The sequence below is a fragment of the Malaclemys terrapin genome, chromosome 11, assembly GCF_027887155.1.
Source record: "Malaclemys terrapin pileata isolate rMalTer1 chromosome 11, rMalTer1.hap1, whole genome shotgun sequence".
In the NCBI taxonomy this organism is placed as follows: domain Eukaryota; kingdom Metazoa; phylum Chordata; order Testudines; family Emydidae; genus Malaclemys; species Malaclemys terrapin.
This window is the reverse complement of record NC_071515.1, coordinates 36,349,876-36,370,202: the sequence shown is the minus strand read 5'-3', so window position 1 is coordinate 36,370,202 and position 20,327 is coordinate 36,349,876. Positions and strand designations below refer to the sequence as shown.

At 38.3% G+C, this 20,327-nt stretch overlaps 1 protein-coding gene across 1 annotated transcript in view; it reads right to left on the bottom strand.

The window, feature by feature from the left end:
* The window catches only part of TTN (titin), a 310,422-nt gene that overhangs the window by 65,964 nt on the left and 224,131 nt on the right, over nucleotides 1-20,327 (bottom strand). Inside the window, exons 243-275 of the mRNA XM_054044429.1 lie at nucleotides 19,115-19,230; nucleotides 18,720-19,019; nucleotides 18,167-18,466; nucleotides 16,149-16,254; nucleotides 15,775-15,971; nucleotides 15,366-15,671; nucleotides 14,990-15,268; nucleotides 13,838-14,137; nucleotides 13,435-13,737; nucleotides 12,948-13,322; nucleotides 12,554-12,856; nucleotides 11,104-11,403; nucleotides 10,716-11,012; nucleotides 10,321-10,605; nucleotides 9,929-10,222; nucleotides 9,100-9,399; nucleotides 8,683-8,991; nucleotides 8,400-8,590; nucleotides 6,973-7,402; nucleotides 6,071-6,379; nucleotides 5,499-5,647; nucleotides 5,377-5,409; nucleotides 5,157-5,286; nucleotides 4,762-5,061; nucleotides 4,356-4,673; nucleotides 3,947-4,243; nucleotides 3,536-3,835; nucleotides 2,647-2,961; nucleotides 2,402-2,550; nucleotides 1,184-1,334; nucleotides 815-1,096; nucleotides 409-711; nucleotides 16-318 (exon numbers count right to left, since the gene is read on the bottom strand). Coding sequence (XP_053900404.1) covers nucleotides 16-318; nucleotides 409-711; nucleotides 815-1,096; nucleotides 1,184-1,334; nucleotides 2,402-2,550; nucleotides 2,647-2,961; nucleotides 3,536-3,835; nucleotides 3,947-4,243; nucleotides 4,356-4,673; nucleotides 4,762-5,061; nucleotides 5,157-5,286; nucleotides 5,377-5,409; nucleotides 5,499-5,647; nucleotides 6,071-6,379; nucleotides 6,973-7,402; nucleotides 8,400-8,590; nucleotides 8,683-8,991; nucleotides 9,100-9,399; nucleotides 9,929-10,222; nucleotides 10,321-10,605; nucleotides 10,716-11,012; nucleotides 11,104-11,403; nucleotides 12,554-12,856; nucleotides 12,948-13,322; nucleotides 13,435-13,737; nucleotides 13,838-14,137; nucleotides 14,990-15,268; nucleotides 15,366-15,671; nucleotides 15,775-15,971; nucleotides 16,149-16,254; nucleotides 18,167-18,466; nucleotides 18,720-19,019; nucleotides 19,115-19,230 — 8,630 coding nt within the window. The remainder of the gene's footprint in view (nucleotides 1-15; nucleotides 319-408; nucleotides 712-814; nucleotides 1,097-1,183; nucleotides 1,335-2,401; nucleotides 2,551-2,646; nucleotides 2,962-3,535; nucleotides 3,836-3,946; nucleotides 4,244-4,355; nucleotides 4,674-4,761; nucleotides 5,062-5,156; nucleotides 5,287-5,376; nucleotides 5,410-5,498; nucleotides 5,648-6,070; nucleotides 6,380-6,972; nucleotides 7,403-8,399; nucleotides 8,591-8,682; nucleotides 8,992-9,099; nucleotides 9,400-9,928; nucleotides 10,223-10,320; nucleotides 10,606-10,715; nucleotides 11,013-11,103; nucleotides 11,404-12,553; nucleotides 12,857-12,947; nucleotides 13,323-13,434; nucleotides 13,738-13,837; nucleotides 14,138-14,989; nucleotides 15,269-15,365; nucleotides 15,672-15,774; nucleotides 15,972-16,148; nucleotides 16,255-18,166; nucleotides 18,467-18,719; nucleotides 19,020-19,114; nucleotides 19,231-20,327) is intronic.

Sequence of the window (20,327 nt, the reverse complement as noted above, 5' to 3'; positions counted from 1 at the left end):
AAAGTAGACCCATACCAATTTCATCCTTGCATGTGATTGGTTTTGTGCAGAAAGATGGTTTTCCTTGTCCCACAATATTGCAAGCACTCACACGATATTCATAAGTGTCACCTTCTTTTAGTCCTTCAACAGTGTATTTCCGATCAAGCATTTTCTCCTTTGTAACTCTGTGGAATTTCTCTTTTCCAATGAGACGGCTTTCTAGGACATACATGGTTATGTCGGAACCTCCATTATATTTAGGTGGGTTCCAAGTCAATGTAACAGAATCCTTGGTAACTGCTTTTACCTCCAGATCTTCTGGACGCTCGGGTACAGCTGTAAATAAACATAAACAATGTGGTGAATACATTTTTTTTGCTGATCTCTCTTCTATTACAATCGTTCATAAAACAAAAATGTACTTACATATTGGTTCTGTGATGACAAGCTCTTTTGTTGTCTCAACGAATGGGCCCATGCCAATAATATTCTCAGGTGCAATTCGGAAAAAGTATGCCTTGCCTTCAATCAGTCCTTGAACAGTAGCATTCTGTCTTGTGACTGTATAGGTTACTGGGGTCCAAGCTTTACGGTCAGCTTCACGCTTTTCAATAATATAGTTGGTGATAGGAGAACCACCATCATCCTCTGGAGAAAACCATGTCAGTTTGCAAGAGTCATTGGTTAGGTTCTCAGTAAGGAATGGAACACCAACTGGCCCTGGTACATCTAAGATGGAAAGAAAAAGTATATATTTAGTTTCATGTACTGGATTTTATGAAACCATATTTCAAGAACAAAATTGTATGCAAATTCTGAACTTCCGATTTACCTAACACATCAACAATAATAGTCTTCTTCCGTTCTCCACCTGCATTTTTGGCAAAAAGAGTGTACAGGCCTTGGTGACTTCTCTTGCAGTTCTTAATAACCATAGAAGAGCTGATGGCTGTTTCTTCAATTTTAGCTTCTTCTGGTAAAGCTCTTTCATCCCTGCTCCAGGTGACTGTTGGAGGTGGCTTTCCTGAGACATAAGCTATGATCCGGATCACTCCCCCAGCATGAACAACAATTCTGTCCCTGACACTAGCATCCAAGTGAAGATCAGGGGGGACTGTAAGAAATAAACAAAATGATTCAATATATGTTCTGTTTGTTCACTTTGATTGGTAAAAATGTTTAAAATAAAAATTATAAATACCAATTCTATCCTTCATTTCAATAACTTCTGTAACTTCTCCGGGCTCTCCAATACCAGCAGCATTTATTGCTCTAACTCTAAATCTGTAGAAACTTCCTTCTTTTAATCCTGCCACAACAAACTTGGTTCCTCTTATTTCTCTATCTTTTACCTGGAGAAAGATTATAACATCAGTCAATATCAAAAAATCACAAACACCACAAAAGAATTGGCTATTGGTGACACTCATGTATATGAAACAACTGTTATGGTATAACTGTCCGACATCCACAAGTACAGCAGGCTCTAAATGCAGCAACACCAGCACTATTCAAATACAGGGAATGGGCATTCCACAGAGAAGTCATTCAGGACATCCCCGGTGCATATGAGTGATATGCGGATTGAAGGGAACATTGTGAGAGGAATATAGGGAAATGGAAATGCAGGAGAGTGACTTGGAGATCTACTATTATGCAGATTCATCAGTTTGAACAATTCCTCCAAGTAGGGAGTCATAAAGGAGCCATAGCAGTTACAACAGAGTCCATGATCTGAGGCAGACAAATGGCTGCATAGGGTTGCTGTACACCAAAATGCCAGTTTGGAGGTGAAAGGAGGAAAAGTGGGAAAAAATCCCTCTCCTTTGCTCCTTTTTGGATCTCTTGTGCATAGCCTGTTTACATGGATTTTATGCACAGGTTGGGGCTGCATTTGGCTTATATCAAATGTGTGAAGAGGTGCAAAAGTAGGCAAACTGGACAAGTGGCATGTATTTATGGCCAAATTGCTGGTTTGGAAACATTAACTTCTGTTCTGTATGCACCAGTGAGATTTTCAGTAATGTATTATTGAAAAGCAGTAGGAAAATGTGGAAGCATTGTTTGCAAAATAACTAGGAATAATCTGACATTCTATTGGCTCCTTTACTTTTGTACCTAATATCCACTTTCACATGAACCTTCTGCTCCTTTATTGATAACTATAAACATACCTGTGAAGTTTAGAGAACCTGAGTTTAGGAAAATACTGAGGTATCTTAGACACCACAGTGTAGCAAATATTAACTTTTAAATTTGGCCATATATTTTAAAACTATGAAGATAATTATTGTACAAAGAAGACATGATAATGTATACCATATAGTTAGTGTAATGAGAATGTGTACAAATATACATTAGTGACAAATATTGTTTAAAGATAGAGGAAACCCAGATCCTATAATAGTATTTCACCTACCTTTTCCCATTCTTCCTTTCCTTCCTCTTTATATTCAACTATGTAACCAGTGATCTTAGAACCACCATCCTTTAATGGTGGAGCCCATTCCAGATCAACAGATGACTTTGTCCAGTCAGTAACTTTTGGAATAGGTGGACCAGGGGGGGCTGGAAAATAATACCATAGCATTACATTATAACAATACATTTTTTCTTCTCAATGGAACATTTTCAATTTGAAAAATATAAATTTAACATATTTACCAATAGGGTCTCTAGCAATTGCTGGGTCAGATGGCATGCTTGGTGGACCAACACCAGCTGCATTAATAGCCAATACACGGAACTGATATTCTGAACTTTCAATAAGACCAGTTACTTTGTAAGAAACGCCTAGTGTCATAGGTTTGATGGGATCACGGTTAACCCTTGTCCATCTCTTTCCAGTGGTCTCTTTGCGCTCCAGCCAGTAACCTGTTACAGGAGAGCCTCCATCATATTCAGGTTCCTCCCAGTTGACAATCATTGAGTCATGTGTTATGCTGCTAACTGTTGGCTTGTCGCATGGTCCAGGAACACCTGGAAAAAAAGTTACACAAATTTTGTAACAAAATGTTAAACTATTAAATGTCTGTGCCTCATTTAACTGTCAAGGTTAACATTCACTTGTCTTCTGTGTACCTTTCTGTGGCCAGTGTGTGTAGGAAAATGTTTGTAATATAGTCTTCTTTTCTCAGACCTAGCATTCCCTCTCTGTTAGACCAGCAACTAAGAAGCTAACTTCCTTATTCTTTATTGTCTTTTTCCATAACTCAAGTTAGGAAAATAACTCTTCCATAATGGTAAGGTCAATATTACCCCAAATATAACTGTATGATCCAGTCCAGTTTCAATAAAACCAAATATAGTTGTATTTTAAGATATAGCAAAGAAAAGAGACAAAACATTAAAATTTTAACCATTAACTACCTAACAGGATATCTATTGTAAAAATCTTTCAAGCTATTCTAGAAATTTCAAATATGTGGGCGAGATAAAAGCAATTGGAATTTACAGCTTTGCATAATAGATGAGCTGATTCTTAGGCTCTGCTTTGTCAAAGTCACTACAAAGCATGAGAACAACTAACATTTGAACACAATATCATACTTACTGAAAAGGTTTCTTGCTGTTTGTGGTTCACTATCAAGAGGCTCCCCAATGCCAAATTTATTTTGTGCCATGATGCGGAACACATATTCATGGCCTTCCAGCAATTTGGGCACGGTGAAGATGCATTCCTTTGGCTCGTTGGTAACAGGTACCCATGTTCTTCTATTAGCTTCCCTTTTTTCAATAACATAGTTTGTAATCTTAGAACCACCATCATCTTTAGGAGGAAGCCAAGACAAGGTCATCTGATCAGTTGAAATGGATTCAAATTTAATGGGTCCCTCTGGTGGTCCAGGACGTCCTGAAAGTTAAATTTTAAGAATTATGAATGCATTATTAAAATACATTTAAAATAATGTATCACATTCACAGAATCAACACATGGAATTATACAAAAGCCCTGGATATTTACCAAGAACATTCAGCCTCATCTCCTTTGAAGCAGTTCCCAGATTATTTATAGCAGTTAAAGTGTACAAGCCTGTATCTCTTCTGCGAGACTGTTGGATCAATAAGGTGCAAGTATCTTCGCTCACAACCTTATTGACATGTTGATCATACAGTACTGGTGTTTTGTCATCAGGTTTCTTTGGAGTAGCTTTAAACCACGTTAATGTGGGGAATGGCACACCCTTTATCTTGGCTACAATGTTAATATCTGTTCCCTCCTCAACCTCCATAAATTCTTTGAGTTCAATTGATGGTGGACCTAGTATGAAACACAAAAAACATAAATTGCCATTAAAAGGGATACAAAAGCAGATATACTTTTAAAATCGTATAATGAAATGTTCTGTTTTCCAGAATTGTTCAGTACTTACATGTTTGGTCTTTGACAACAATTGGGCCAACTGTAGCAGATGGTCTGCTGGGACCTGCTTCATTTACAGCTTTGACCCTGAATTCATATTCTTCACCTTCTTTCAGGTCCTCAACAGTAAACTTTGTTTCCTCTACATCACGTCTATTGCACTGTTTCCAAGACTCTTTCCCTTCCCCAGTACGATCCCAGCGAAGACACTCAATATTATAATGTGTAACCGGGGCACCACCATCATTCTTTGGAGGTTTCCATGTCAAGCTAACAGTGTTTTTAGTTACAAGCCCGATCTTGAGTTTGATAGGTGGATCAGGAGGATCTTTAAAAATCAAATAAAAATTGGAATCAACCGACATTATAGTAGCATTTGGTTATCAAAGGAGATGTTCCACTTTGATTTAACTTACGGATTGGATCCCTGGCTGTGGTCCGTTGGATTGTGTCTGCAGGTGGCCCAATACCAAAACGGTTTTCTGCGCGTACACGGAAGAAATATTGTTGCCCGGCTATGAGATCAGGTACAACGAAGGAAGTGCTTCCACAATCTGGATTAACTTTTGTCCAGGCCTTCCCTTCAACAGTCCTCTTCTCTATAACATAGCCTTTGATTCTGTCTCCACCATCATTGTCTGGCATCTTCCATGAAAGTTTGCAACTACATCTTGTTATATCACTCACTTTCAGGTCTTTTGGTGGCCCTGGCACATCTGTTAGTATAAAAGCACAACAGAAGTAGTTTTAGATAAATACCTAGAAAACATGAAAAATGCTATATGAATACTCCAACATGTATATGACATACCAAGGACGTTAACTCTAACATTTACAGTTTTCTGTCCTGCTTTATTCTTTGCTGTAATACTGTATCTTCCAGAATGGCCTCTGTTACATTCCGGGATAGTAATTACTGAAGTAGTATCGGTTACTTCCAGCTGCAAATAAAAAGAGATATATATTGATTATAAATAATTACAACATGAAGAATTTAGCAATATAGAAACAATTTATTTTTTTTACATTACCTGAGCATCTTCAGGTATATTATTGACTCCATCCTATAAATAAAGAAGAAAAAGTAAACATAACAGAGATTTCTTTCAATAGTTAGCAACAGATTTGGAACGTAATTAGATCTTTTAATAACCTTTATTGCCTTCTTGGCTTCTCCTTCAAATTCCCAAGATGTTTTTGGAACTGGACGCCCCTTTATAATGGCTGGTATTTTAATTGTTGTACCAGAACGAACAGAGAGAAAATCTTGTGCTCCAATATCAATAAAAACTTCTGGTTCCTCTGCAAAAAGATTTACAAATACAATTATTAGATGAGTTATTGAAATTAAAATTCAGCCACTATGGACTAAAACCTCATGATACATTCCAAAGCATGCACAGTATATATCAGAAGGCCCCCAATGCTCTGTGTGGCACTTGTTGCTGTTACTTTATCATTGGGCACAACGTGCCCTTTATGTCTGGTTGTAACACTTGTCAGATTTCTGGTTGATCATATCCTATTCATGGTCACCAGGTCACTTTCTTAGATTTACAGCTTCTTTGTTGATGTTCTTACATAATTCTGTGTACTGGACTAGGTCTACCATGGGGGCCCTGCTGTTTGAACTTAGTCTTTACCCCTCTTTGTCTCTAAATGCATATGCACAGCAAAGGGTTAGGATTTATCACTAAATATCTAAATTAATTCCAAGACTCTTACCTAGAATTTCCTTGACAGGTATTTCTGATGTTGGAAGACTTGGTTCAGATTCACCAGCAGCATTTACAGCTTTCACTCTAAATCTGTACTTTCTAAGTTCTTTCAAGCTGGGTACAACACATTTGCAAGTAGGGAATAGTTTGTCTGGTTCATTCACCTTCTTCCAGTCAGTACTACCTTCTTCTTGCATTTCAACAATATATCCTTTTATAGGACTGCCACCATCTTTTTGTGGAGGTTTCCATTTAAGAGATATAGTGGATTTGGTTCTATCTGTGACCTCTGGGCATGATGGTGCACCAGGTACAACTTGTAAGAAAATGCAAAAAGTTTTGGCTGGGAGTTAGTGTCTATGTATTTTCAATTTTACATTTTAAAATGCTGTAATGTCAGCAAAAGTAGTATTTTTCTATACATTTGTCAAAAAGAATGGCATTAAAAATTGAGAATACTGCAAATATGTATATTTACTAACATGTTATGTATATGACATATACCATATGTGAAATTGTTATACATGTTTTGTATATTTACAACACATATAACAATTATACATACACAAAGCAAAAAATATAAACATTGTTCTACTGTAATAATATTTAACAACAAAGAAAAATAAATCACTAATTCTGAACTCGCTTACACCAGCTTAAACGAGTATTCCATTGAAGTCATTGGAGTTAAACTGATGTAAAAGTATGGCAAGTGAGTTCAAAATTAATTATCTGAACTAAAATAAAAATAATTAATAGTTAATCAGAAAATCATTACACTGACAACAGAATAGCATTACAAACATTTCATCAGTCTAGTCCCATTGAATTCAACATCAATAAGGCTTTCAGAATGTAGTTTTTATGTATTATAACCTTTAAAGCAACTCATAAAAACAGTATACTTACATATAGGATCTGCTGCTAAAGCGGGATCTGATGGTTCACTGGGAGGGCCAATTCCAGCAATATTTACAGCCATGGCTCTAAACTGGTATTCAACGCCTTCAATTAACCGCAAGACATTAAATTCCAGCCCTTTCATTACTGGCTTGGTTACTGGAGCTCTGTTAACACGTGACCAATAGACGCCTCCAACCTCTCTCTTCTCCAACCAATACCCAGTGATTGGGGCTCCACCATTGTCCAAAGGAGGCTCCCAAGTCACCAGCATTGATGACCTAGTGCGATCTAAAACTTTTGGTTTTCCAGGAGGTCCAGGAAGGCCATACGGATCCTTAATGACCACTTTCTCTGAGAGGCACTCATCACTTGTCCCATATTTGTTTACTGCCCTGACTCTAAACTGGTATTCACCATTTGTTGCAAGTTTCCACACCTGAAAAACAAGATTTAAATTAATAAATGACTGTTTCCAAAATAAGCATATGTTAAATTTTCCCTCTTTTGACGCTGTTTAATTAAATTCTTCCTTAGTTATCCCAATGAATGGCTACATGTAGCTCTATATGCTGCACCATAGAGACTCGTATATCATGCACACAGAGCCAAGAGAGAATGAGAATGTCAGAATACTCTTGGTCTTTGGGGTAAGTGCAGATATCAACACCCTTATTTGTCCCTACCATTTGGGCTGTTTGCCCTTTCAGCAAGAAGGCAATATACTGGAGGGAAGCTGGAGGGTAGTGCTACTAAGAGGTACAGCAGCAGGTCAGAACAGCAGGGTAAGCAAAAAACCTAACAAAATTGACCAAAATACCAAGTGGTCACGTACTTTTGTCAGTGTCTTAAGTTAGTGAGAATTACTGTGAGATATACCAGTATGATTAAGTTTTAATGGAGGGTGAGGATGAATCCTCACCGAGATGCTTATAAGAATCCAAAAGCAAAACTGGAAAAACAATTAATAAAAAAAACCACTGGACTTAAAATATCTGTATAGTGATTTTTTTCAAAATGACATAACTTGTCAGCTACTGTATCTTTACTGGGTGATATGAAATTGTGATCACCCTTATTATCTAAATACAAAATTATATTTCTGATATAAATTAACCTAAAAGACACAAAAGGGATATGTCTCCTTAACTCAGATATTAATTTCTTTATAAAATAAATGACATAACTGAAAATATTATTTTCTTTTGGGGATTTAAGGAAAATATAGATATACACAATGGCAATAGTGATTATCTAGAAATTCTGGTCATGGGCAGTGTACCACCAGCTCAGATAACTATGTGTTTGGTAATTTTTCACTGTATTGATAATTCATTTTATTTTGGTATTGTACACGTGTTATTTTTATTATTTAAGCAGTTGAATTACATAATAAAGACACTGTAAATTACAGAAAAGTTTTGAGATAACTTTACCCCAAATCGTCTGTCAACCACCGTGCTGGAAACCTCCTCCCATTCAGATTTCTTCCTACTGGCATCACGTTTTTCAATAATGTAATGAGTAATTTCACTGCCACCATTATCAAGGGGGGCATCCCAGGTCAAATAGCATGATTCTACTTTAATGTCAGAAACTGCAAGATTTCTTGGTGGAGAAGGACGATCTAAATAAAAGCAATACAATATAATATTATGTTATGGAAAAGGCAAAAACATATTTGCTTTTGTCATTTCATTAAATAAATCAGATACTTACCATACACTTCAACATAAGCATTGCGATATGCTGTGCCGAGACGATTGGTAGCTGTGACTGTGTAAGTGCCTTTATCGTCCCTAAGTGCAGCAGGCATACTAAGTTCAGTTTTTGCTTCAGATCTAGATATTTCTTGTTTGGTTATCTTAAGTGCATCTGATGGTTTGTCAATTACAACTTCATTTTTGGCCCATTCAATCTTTGGCATTGGTAGACCTGTCACATCAGCTGGAATATTAACTGCCTCTCCTGCCCTCACTTTGATAGTATCTCCTCTGACGGCCAGACGTAATGTGACAGTTGGAGGTACTGTAAAACAAAACAAAAATAAAAGAATGAAGGCAGTAACAAAAAGCAAATAAACTAGTTAATAGAGTTTTGAAGGCAGTTGTATATGTTTCTAATAAACAGGTGTACCTTCATCGTCTTGTATAACTACATTAAGTGGTAGTGACGGTTCACTTTCACCAATAGCATTGACTGCTTTGACACGGAATTCATACATATGAAGCTCATCAAGATTTTCTACAAGAAGAGATGTAGTTGGACAGAGTTGCTGGTTAACTCTTTCGAACACATTTGAGTCATGTCTTCTCTTATCAACGATGTATCCTATGACAGGACTGCCACCATCATTACGGGGAGGCTTCCAGTCAAGTGTAATGGTTGACTTTGTCCTCTCTGTGTACATGAACCTCTCAGGTGCTGTTGGAGGACCTATTATCACAAGTAATTCACAATGAAGAATATAAGTCATATACTTAAAGTTTTGTTTCATTTCTTATCCCATTAAATAAAACAGATTTGGTATTTTTAAAGCAGCATCTTTCAGATGCAAGGTATCCAAATTATTATAATGTAATGTGAAGTTTCTCTGATAGCAAAGTGACTATGTAGGCAACAGGGCAACAATTAGTGTCTCAACAATAGTTTAAACACAGTCTTTGACAATGGAAGCTGCCTGATTGAAAGAAGGAGGGACAAAGTGGTTATCTCCTACTCCTTTTCAGAAATGGTCATGGCAATTTTACATAAGTGAGAGATCTAATTTCAACAATTACTCTGCTGAAGGTCTGAAGCCTTAACTCTGTAGCAGAGAAGTATGAACACTAAAAAACCCATTAATATGTCTATGTACATTGAATATACAGTGTGTCATCTTCTCAGCATTAATGAAATAACTGTGCAGTGATCTAGATCTCCCTATATTTAATAATTTACATAAGCACACAAATCGTTATTTTACCTAATGGGTCAACCGCAAGAATTGGTCCTATGTCAACAGGTGGACCACAGCCAAACTTATTCTTGGCAATAACACGAAACATATATTCCTGTCCTTCAACGAGACCTGTAATATCACACTTAGATCTCTCAGTGTCTATACACTGTCTCCAAGTATGCATTTTGGCATCTTTGCGTTCAATAAGAAAGCCGATGATATCACTTCCTCCATCATCTTCAGGATCGGACCAGTTAAGCAGACACATCTTTCTGTTCACAACCACAGGTTTTAGGTCAAGCACTGGCCCAGGAACATCTGAAAAAGAAAACATGTTGCATAAGAAAAAAAAAACAAAGATTTCTTGTATCTAGGTATACTTAACAATTGGTTTCATAGCATGTAATATTTCTTACCAAAAACTTCTACTCTGGTTGCTGCAAATTTGGAACCACACTCATTGGTTGCAGTAATCACATATCTTCCATGGTCTTTTCTCAATGCATTCTGAATAGTTAGCTCAGATTTGGTGCCAACATTTTCAATAACAACCCTCTCTTTGTCTAATTCACCTTCCTCCACAGTCCACACAATTGTAGGTGTAGGGCGCCCAGTTACAGTAGCAGGAATTTTAAGAGTTTTCCCAGCCATTATCTGAATGCCTGCTTTGACAGAAACATCCAATTCAACATGAGGTGGCTCTGCAGAAAAATAGGAATAGTGCATTAGTTTAAGGAAGATAAAAGAGTCTAACATGCCATACTGGCTACTATATGTTAAATGACATTTGATATTTGCACCACAACAGTACCTTGAGGTTCTGAAACTGTTATAGGTTCAGTTTCACCAGGTGGTCCTTCCCCAGCTGCATTAACAGCGGTAACCCGGAGTTTATAGTCAGCACCTTCTCTAATTTCTTTAACAGTGTATTTTCTAATCTTAATGGATTTCTCTGTGCAGCGTGACCATTCATTTATGCCCACCAGTTGTTTGTAAATGAAATAACCAATGATATCACCACCACCGTTGAATGCTGGAGGTTCCCATTCTAGTTCAATAGCAGTTGAGCTTGTATCAACAACTCTTGGAATTGGTGGACCAGGTGGCACTAAAGAAATAAAAAAGTGTAAATCAAAATTCATGGATACTTAACCTACTCTTGTCAGCCTCCAAGTATTATCTTCTATTAAAATGCTTACATATTGGGTCCTGAGCAGTTTTTGGATCTGAAGGTGGACTAAATTTGCCAGGGCCAGCTGCATTTTCAGCACACACTCTAAAGATATAGGTAAGTCCTTCTAAAAGCCCATCGGCTCTTATTTCTAGAGTGTTCAGGAGGTTTCTGTTGACACGAGCCCAGTGAGTACTATTGATTTCACGTTTTTCAATCCAATAACCCAAGATGGGGCTACCGTTGTCTTTTGGTTCATTCCATTTAACCAACATACTATTACTGGTAACATCCTCCACTTCAGGCTTATCAGGTGCATCCGGTGGACCTAAAAAAATTAAAAAGAAAGAGAAAAATGCAATTGTGGCACCTATGATATCTTATCAAGACCTCAAATTTAATTTTATTTATGTAGTGAGGCATTATGGCCTAGTGGACTAAGCATGGGGACAAGAGTAAAGAAATGACCTGTTCTAATTGCAGCTCTAGCATTTTCTTACTGTGTGATTTTGGACAAGTCAGTTAAACTTACTGCGGTTTAGTTTACCAATCTGTAAAACAGAGGTAATAATGTAGTTCTCCTTCACATAGGCCATGATTAATTTGTTAATATTTTAAAGTGAAAAGTACTGTGAAAAGAGTGCATTGTAATACATTTGGCCTTTGTCATTATCTTCAAGGTACTCAATGGGTTGGGCCCAGGATATCTAAATACTGGGATAAAGACTGTGGTCAACAACTCCTCTGGCACAATGGGACTTTCCAACATAAGGATAAAGCTTGTCTGTGCTGGAGACAGAGTCCTCTGAGGGACTCATTTGAGACTGTAGTATGAACCCCTACAGGAACTAAGGACCAATACAAACCTCACGGCCTTCTGCTCCAAGCAGAAGGTGCAATTCTTCAATATTGTATTTTCTTACATAAACATACAGTAGCATGTACATTAAAAAAAACCAAACCCAAAACAACACCCTGCCAAAACAAAACACTATACTGCACATACAATTTCTCCCCTCACGGCCTTCTGCTCCAAGCAGAAGGTGCAATTCTTCAATATTGTATTTTCTTACATAAACATACAGTAGCATGTACATTAAAAAAAACCAAACCCAAAACAACACCCTGCCAAAACAAAACACTATACTGCACATACAATTTCTCCCCTCACGGCCTTCTGCTCCAAGCAGAAGGTGCAATTCTTCAATATTGTATTTTCTTACATAAACATACAGTAGCATGTACATTAAAAAAAACCAAACCCAAAACAACACCCTGCCAAAACAAAACACTATACTGCACATACAATTTCTCCCCTAACAGGGGGACAAGATAAAAACATGTGACAGATGCTAGTTACATTGCTTAGTGCACTTCTGGAATGAATTCGGATACTAGTGATGCAGACGGTATAAAAAACCCATATAGAATAGAATTTCTTCAAAAGTATTGTGTTTAAATATCAACACATGACTTACTGAATGGATCTTTGGCTACCAGTGGTTTGGAAACACATGGTGGTCCAGGTCCTAACCTATTTTCAGCTGTTACACGGAAGAGGTATTCCTTTCCTTCAATCAGTTTTAGCACGTGGTATTTGCAATGCCTGAGTGTTGAAGTGACAGTAACCCAGCCTATTTCAGCTTTTGAGTTGTCTTTCTTTTCCAGGACATAGTTCAGGATTTCACTTCCACCATCATCAAGAGGAGGCTCCCACTTGCAGACAACAGAATGTTTTCTAACATCTTCAAATGTAAAGTTGATAGGAGGTCCAGGCGTATCTATTTTTTAAAACACCAGCAAAAAATTATTAGTATTCTCTGGTGAGCATCTGCTCTGACATTTTAAACAATGAGGTGTTTAAGCACATACCTAATACGTTTACTTCACATGAGGCTTTTGCAACACCATGATCATTTTCAACTCTGATTGTAAATGTGCCATGGTCAATTCTGAGTGAGTCACGAACAGCTAACAAGGACTCTCCAGGTTTGTGGTTGTCAATATTCAAACGTTCTGGCAGTGAAAGATAGAATGGCTCCTCTTCTTCAACTTCACCCTTCCTTCTCCTAGTAAACTTTGTTACTCTCTTTTTTATTTCCTGTGGCCTAATAGTTTCATCATTCCTTAACCATGTAATAGATGGGTACGGTGCTCCGGAAATATGTGCTTCCAGTGCAATTTCATCACCTTGCCTCACCTCAAGGCCAGCCTGCAGATTAGCAACAAGGAAGACTTTTGGAGCCTCTGTAATAATAAGAAATGTATTTTAAGTTGCATTTAGAAATGGGAAGTTTAAAGTAGTATTTTTCAGTAGGTTTAAGAATTGATGGTAGTAAGAAAAATAAGCCAATCCTACCAATGGGATCAACAGCTTTCACTAATGGAGTGATGCGAGAAGGTTCACTGACACCTGCAGCATTCTCTGCACGAGCACGGAACTGGTATTCCTTGCCCTCCTCAAGCCCTTTTACTGTGTAGGTCAAAACAGGTACCAAAAATTCATTGCACCTTTCCCACTTGTCTTGACCCTTAGCAAGCTTTTCTAAGATATAGCCCATAATCTTGCATCCTCCGTCATACAAAGGTGGCTTCCATGTAAGTGTTACTGACTTTGATGTTGGATTATAAATCTCAAGATCAACAGGTGGATCTGGACGCTCTGTAGAATTATAATAAAAATAGAATTTAAACAAATAGAAGATATAGAGAAATTATTTTAAAATCAATCTAGTCGATTATCCATTGATATAAAAACTTACGCTTTGGATCTTCAGCAATGACTGGGTTCCTTAATTCAATGTATTCACCTCCTCCAATTTTATTGACAGCCTTAACACGGAAGTAATATTCACCATTTGGTATAAGATCCTTGACATTCCACGAGAGTTTGTTCTCACCAGACATCACTGGAATATATGTTCTCCGACCAGCTTCTCTACGTTCCAGGACATAATGTAAGATGGGAGTGCCACCATCATACTCTGGAGGTTCCCAGGCTATCTTGCATGAATTTTTAGTCACTTCACTTGCTTTAATGTTTTTACACTGTCCAGGCAGACCTGTTTCAAATAATAATTTTTATATAATTACCCTAACAACAACAAAAAACTAGGAAACTGCTTTAGTACAACTGTGAAATTACATTGTATTTTTTACTTCTGTTTTTCACAAAGCAGACCAAAAGAACAAATATTGGTTGCACAACATAGACATGAATTTACATTTCCTTATGGCAGTAGACATGAAAGATTCATATAACCTGTTGACTTAGTTTGTTTTATTCTCCAGACTAATTTGCTTATTAAGGGATTACAGATCTATTAAAGTGTCAAAATTGACCTTTTTGGGGGATTTTATGCCTAATTAATATTTTAAATATAAATAGTTGGCAATACTGTACAGTTATAGTGCATAATTATATTATTTTAGAATAGGTATAAAGGGTGAAATTCTGTGCTATGCCTCTGACAGACACAGCATGCAACTTGTAGCCCAGAGGAATGGGGGCTATGATGGCTTTAAGTCTCCTTTGTATCCTCCAGCTCCAGGGCTATTCTGGGGAGTGGGAGGCCGCCGGTGCAAGTCAACAGCCTTGGGGGCATGATTAAGTTCTGGCAATCTCAGTGAACTTCCTTATGGACCAAAGTGCCACCTAGAATCTCTGCAGTGTTGTGTGCTAGGGGCCCCAACATACACTTCCCTCCACCAAATCCTTCCCCTGGGTTGCCTCCTATACCATGGCTCACAACGGGTTCTTGAGATATAACCTTATATCTGTCTCCTGAGTGCCTGCACCAGGGGAATCCTCCTTGGCCAGATATGGGACTTCCATTGCGATTTTATGCCATCAATGGCCCAAAACGGGTGAGCATCTCACCCAAAGAGTTTATCATCAAAAAAAGTTTAGTTACCTATGACTTTGACGTTGACTGAGCCAGTTGTTGAGCCCAGTTTGTTCTCCAGGGTGATAGTGTAAACACCTGCATCAGCATGAACACTGTTTGTGACTTCAAGCAATGCAGATGTGTAATCGCTCTTCATTGTTGTTCTGTCCCCTGCTTTAACCTCCTTGCCACCTTTATGCCATGCAATGGTTGGTGATGGAACAGCTCGAAAGGGTACAGGGATACTTAACTTCTCTCCTTCAATAACAACAATGTCTTGAGTCTTTAGGTCAATAGTGGGATTGCCTGTAAATGTAACAGTATATTATTAAAAAGTGTCAAAATGCCCAAATCCTTTTGCATTTATAAATTATAATCCTTTTAAAAAGAAATATATTCTTACAATCTGGATCTTTAACAACAACATTTTCTGAGATGTCTGATGGATCACTAGCTCCAATAGCATTGACAGCTCTGACTCTCAGCACATACTCCTTGTCAGGAACAATGCCCTCTTCCACTTTGTATTTCAAGTCTTTTACTGGACGAGAATTGATTCGCATCCATTTTTCTGTTCCTGCTTCACACAGCTCAACATTGTATCCAATAATAGGACTACCACCATTTTTCTCTGGTGGTTTCCATGCAATGGAAATGTGCTTTCTGCTTGCATCTGTCACATGTAAATCGAGAGGAGGTGATGGAGGGCCTGCAAAAATGCAAAAGAATTACAGTACTTTTTGCAATATCAGTCCATCAATATAGTATTTTGATCCCATATTTCATACTTTAATTATTACATTATGACTCACTTGTTGGGTCTTCAATAGCAAGGAGATCAGTTGGTTCACTTGGATGACCACAACCAGCTTCATTTTCTGCACGAACCTGGAACTGTACCTCTGTACCTTCAATAACATCAGTCACTTTGAAATGACAGTCAGGTCCAGCTGTCTTGCCAGCTTTCACCCAGCGTGTGCCTAATTTTTCTTTCTTTTCAATAACATATCTATGCAAATAAGAAAAGATACCATTAGAAGTATGGAATCATAGGACAAGCGCAATTTCATACTAATTGAAAATAGATAAAGAGCTATTAAAACAAAAACAAATAAAAAAGCATATCTGTGTATCTACACATAATCAAGCATGCAGCTAGTGCTATACAAATCTGTAATCATCTTACCTTTGAATTGGTCTGCCACCGTCATTCTTAGGTGGTTCCCATTTTAGGTCAACATGTCTCTTTGTCACGTCAACTACTGCAAGAGCATATGGTGGTCCAGGAGTAGCTAAAAACAAAATATCCGTATTAGGAGAAAAGGAGTCCAAAAACTGTGTCTTTGTAGGTTTCAGAGTAGCAGCCGTGTTAGTCTGTATCCGCAAAAAGAACAGGCTTGTCTGGTTATGTGGACTCTCTCCTCAGACCCTACGCTACCAGCACTCCCAGCTATCTTTGAGACACCACTGACTTCCTGAGGAAACTACAATCCATCGGTGATCTTCCAGAAAACACCATCCTGGCCACTATGGACGTAGAAGCCCTCTACACCAATATTCCACACAAAGATGGACTACAAGCTATCAGGAACAGTATCCCCGATAATGTCACAGCTAACCTGGTGGCTGAACTTTGTGACTTTGTCCTCACCCACAACTATTTCACATTTGGGGACAATATATACCTTCAAGTCAGTGGCACTGCTATGGGTACACACATGGCCCCACAGTATGCCAACATTTTTATGGCTGACTTAGAACAACGCTTCCTTAGCTCTCGTCCCCTAACACCCCTACTCTACTTGTGGTACATTGATGACATCTTCATCATCTGGACCCATGGAAAAGAAGCCCTTGAGGAATTCCACCATGATTTCAATAATTTCCATCCCACCATCAACCTCAGCCTAGATCAATCCACACAAGCGGTCCACTTCCTGGACACTACTGTGCTAATAAGCGATGGTCACATAAATACCACCCTATACCGGAAACCTATTGACCGCTACACTTACCTACATGCCTCCAGCTTCCATCCAGGACACACCACATGATCCATTGTCTATAGCCAAGCTCTAAGATATAACCGCATTTGCTCCAATCCCTCAGATAGAGACAAGCACCTACAAGATCTCTATCAAGCATTCTTAAAACTACAATACCCACCTGCTGAAGTGAAAAAACAGATTGACAGAGCTAGACGAGTACCCAGAAGTCACCTCCTACAAGACAGGCCCAACAAAGAAAATAACAGCACACCACTAGCTGTCACCTTCAGCCCCCAAATAAAACCTCTCCAGCGCATCATCAGAGATCTACAACTTATCCTGAAAGATGATCCTTTACTCTCACAGATCTTGGGAGACAGACAACCCCCCAACCTAAAGCAAATACTCACCAGCAACCACACATCACTGAACAAAAACACTGACCCAGGAACCTAGCCTTTTAACAAAGCCCGATGCCAACTCTGTCCACATATCTATTCAAGTGACATCATCATAGGGCCTAATCACATCAGCCATACCATCAGGGGCTCGTTCACCTGCACATCTACCAATGTGATATATGCCATCATGTGCCAGCAATGCCCCTCTGCCATGTACATTGGCCAAACCAGACAGTCTCTACGCAAAAGAATTAATGCACACAAATCTGACATCAGGAATTATAATACTCAGAAACCAGTGGGAGAACACTTTAACCTGTCTGGCCATTCAATGACAGACCTGCGGGTGGCTATCTTACAACAGAAAAACTTCAAAAACAGACTCCAACGAGAGACTGCTGAGCTGGAATTGATATGCAAACTAGATACAATCAACTCAGGATTGAATAAGGACTGGGAATGGCTGAGCCATTACAAACATTGAATCTATCTCCCCTTGTAAGTATTCTCACACTTCTTATCAAACTGTCTGTACTGAGCTATCTTGATTATCACTTCAAAAGTTTTTTTTCCTCTTACTTAATTGGCCTCTCAGAGTTGGTAAGACAACACCCACCTGTTTATGCTCTCTGTATGTGTGTATATATATCTCCTCAATATATGTTTCACTCTATATGCATCCGAAGAAGTGGGTTGTAGCCCACAAAAGCTTATGCTCTAATGAATTTGTTAGTCTCTAAGGTGCCACAAGTACTCCTGTTCTTTTTGTGTCTTTGTATATACTAATGTCTAAACATGCAAATGTGAAAACTTACTGAAGGTGTCTTTAGCAAGAACTGAATCTTCAATTTCACAATAGTCACTCTGCCCAACTGCATTTTCGGCAGCCACACGGAACACATAGAGAGAGCCTTCAGTGAGTGGGGTCACTGTGTATTTGGTGTCCTTTACTGTTGTATCAACTGTTTGCCAGCCTTTCCGTCTCACATCTCTCTTTTCAACAATGTAGTTGGTAATTGGAGAGCCTCCATCTTTTTCTGGTACCGTCCATTTAAGATCCGCAGTGTTCTTAGTAATGTTAATAACCTCAAGCCATCGAGGTGGTGAAGGAGGGTCTGTAAAAATAGTAAAACAAAGGAAAACGGTTTTATCTATTTATCCTATCAGATGCATAAAAGACAGAGAATAACGTGGGCCTTATTAAAAGGTTACATTTTTACAGTGGATGCAGGATAGAGTTCAATATTTTATAAGCTTACAAAAGTTTACTTGTTGGCTAAACATACAGGCACAGTTTAGACTGCTTTAGTTTATATTTTAAAACTGTAAAATATGTATTTTTAATAATATATTTTAAATGCTACTCACGCAGTCTCTCTTTGCATAGCACAGGGTCACTGGGCTCACTAGGTTCACTCTCCCCAGCCTTGTTCACAGCTCTTACACGGAATGAGTATTCTTGTTTCTCCATAAGCCCCTTGAGGAAATGTTCAGTCAAGGGAATGCCCTCAGCCACTCTTACCCACTCATCTGTTCCGGTTTTTAGTAACTCAATGACATAAGACTCAATCTTTGCACCTCCATCATGTTCTGGCTTTGTCCACTGCAGAAATAATGATGTTTTGGCAACATCTTTCACAGTTGGCTTGCCAGGGGGCCATGGAGGATCTAGATACAAATTAAATAATAATTTAGATCTTAGAACAAATTATTTCCTTGGTTTTATGTTAAATTAAATTATGAAAGAAATGTATTCATAATACCAATAGGATCCTTCACTAGGATTGGCTCTGTCTCCTTGCTTGGTTTTCCAGGTCCTGCAAGATTCTCTGCCAAGACACGGAACTTGTACTTCTTCTTGTTGGTAAGACCTTTAACTCTGTTAATTGGGAATAAAGTGTATATTTAGTAATAAAGCCAAACCCACATATTTATGCATGCTTAGAATTGTGTTTTTTAAGTCATTATACTACTACATATGTAAAAAAAACCCAAATTCCTAACTACTGCTAAGTATGTTATATTATATGGTATTGATTAAAGATACTAAATGGTATACTGACAATAGAATCATAGACATGTAGGACTGAAAGGGACCCCGAGAGGCATCAAGTCTAGTCCCCTGTGCTGAGGCAGGACCAAATAAACCTAGACCATCCCTGACAGGTGCTTGTTCAACCTGCTCTTATAAACCTCCAATGAGGGGGATTCCACAACCTCCCTTGGAAGCCTATTCCAGAGTTTAACTACCCTTATAGTTAGAAAGTTTTTCCTAATATCCAACCTAAACCTCCCTTGCTGCAGATTAAGTCCATTATTACTTGCCCTACCTTCAATGGACACAGAGAACAATTGATCCTGGTCATATTTATAGTATCCCTTAACATATTTGAAGACTGTCAGGTTTCCCCCACCCTCCCAGTCTTCTTTTCTCAGGACTAAATATGCCCAGTTTTTTTAACCTTTCCTCATGGGTCAGGTTTTCTAAACCTTTTATCATTTTTGTTGCTCTCCTCTGGACTCTTTCCAATTTGTCTACATCTTTCCTAAAATGTGGCACCCAGAACTGGTCACAGTACTCTGGCTGAGGCCTCACTAGGGCCGAGTAGAGTGGGACAATTACCTCCTGTGTCTTAGATACAACATTCCTTTTAATACCCCCAGAATGATATTAGCCTCTTTCACAGCTGCATCATACTGCTGAGTCATATTCAATTTGTGATCCACTATAATCCCCAGATCCTTTTCAGCAGTGCTATCACCTAGCCAGTTATTCCCCAATTTGTAGTTATGCATTTGATTTTTCCTTCCTAAGTGTGGTACTGTACACTGTCTTTATTAAACTTCATCGTGTTGAATTCAGACCAATTCTCCAATTTGTCAAGTATTTTGAATTCTAATCCTGTCCTTCAAAGTACTTGCAAGCCCCCCAGCTTTGTGTCATCTGCGAATTTTATAAGCATACTTTCCACTCCA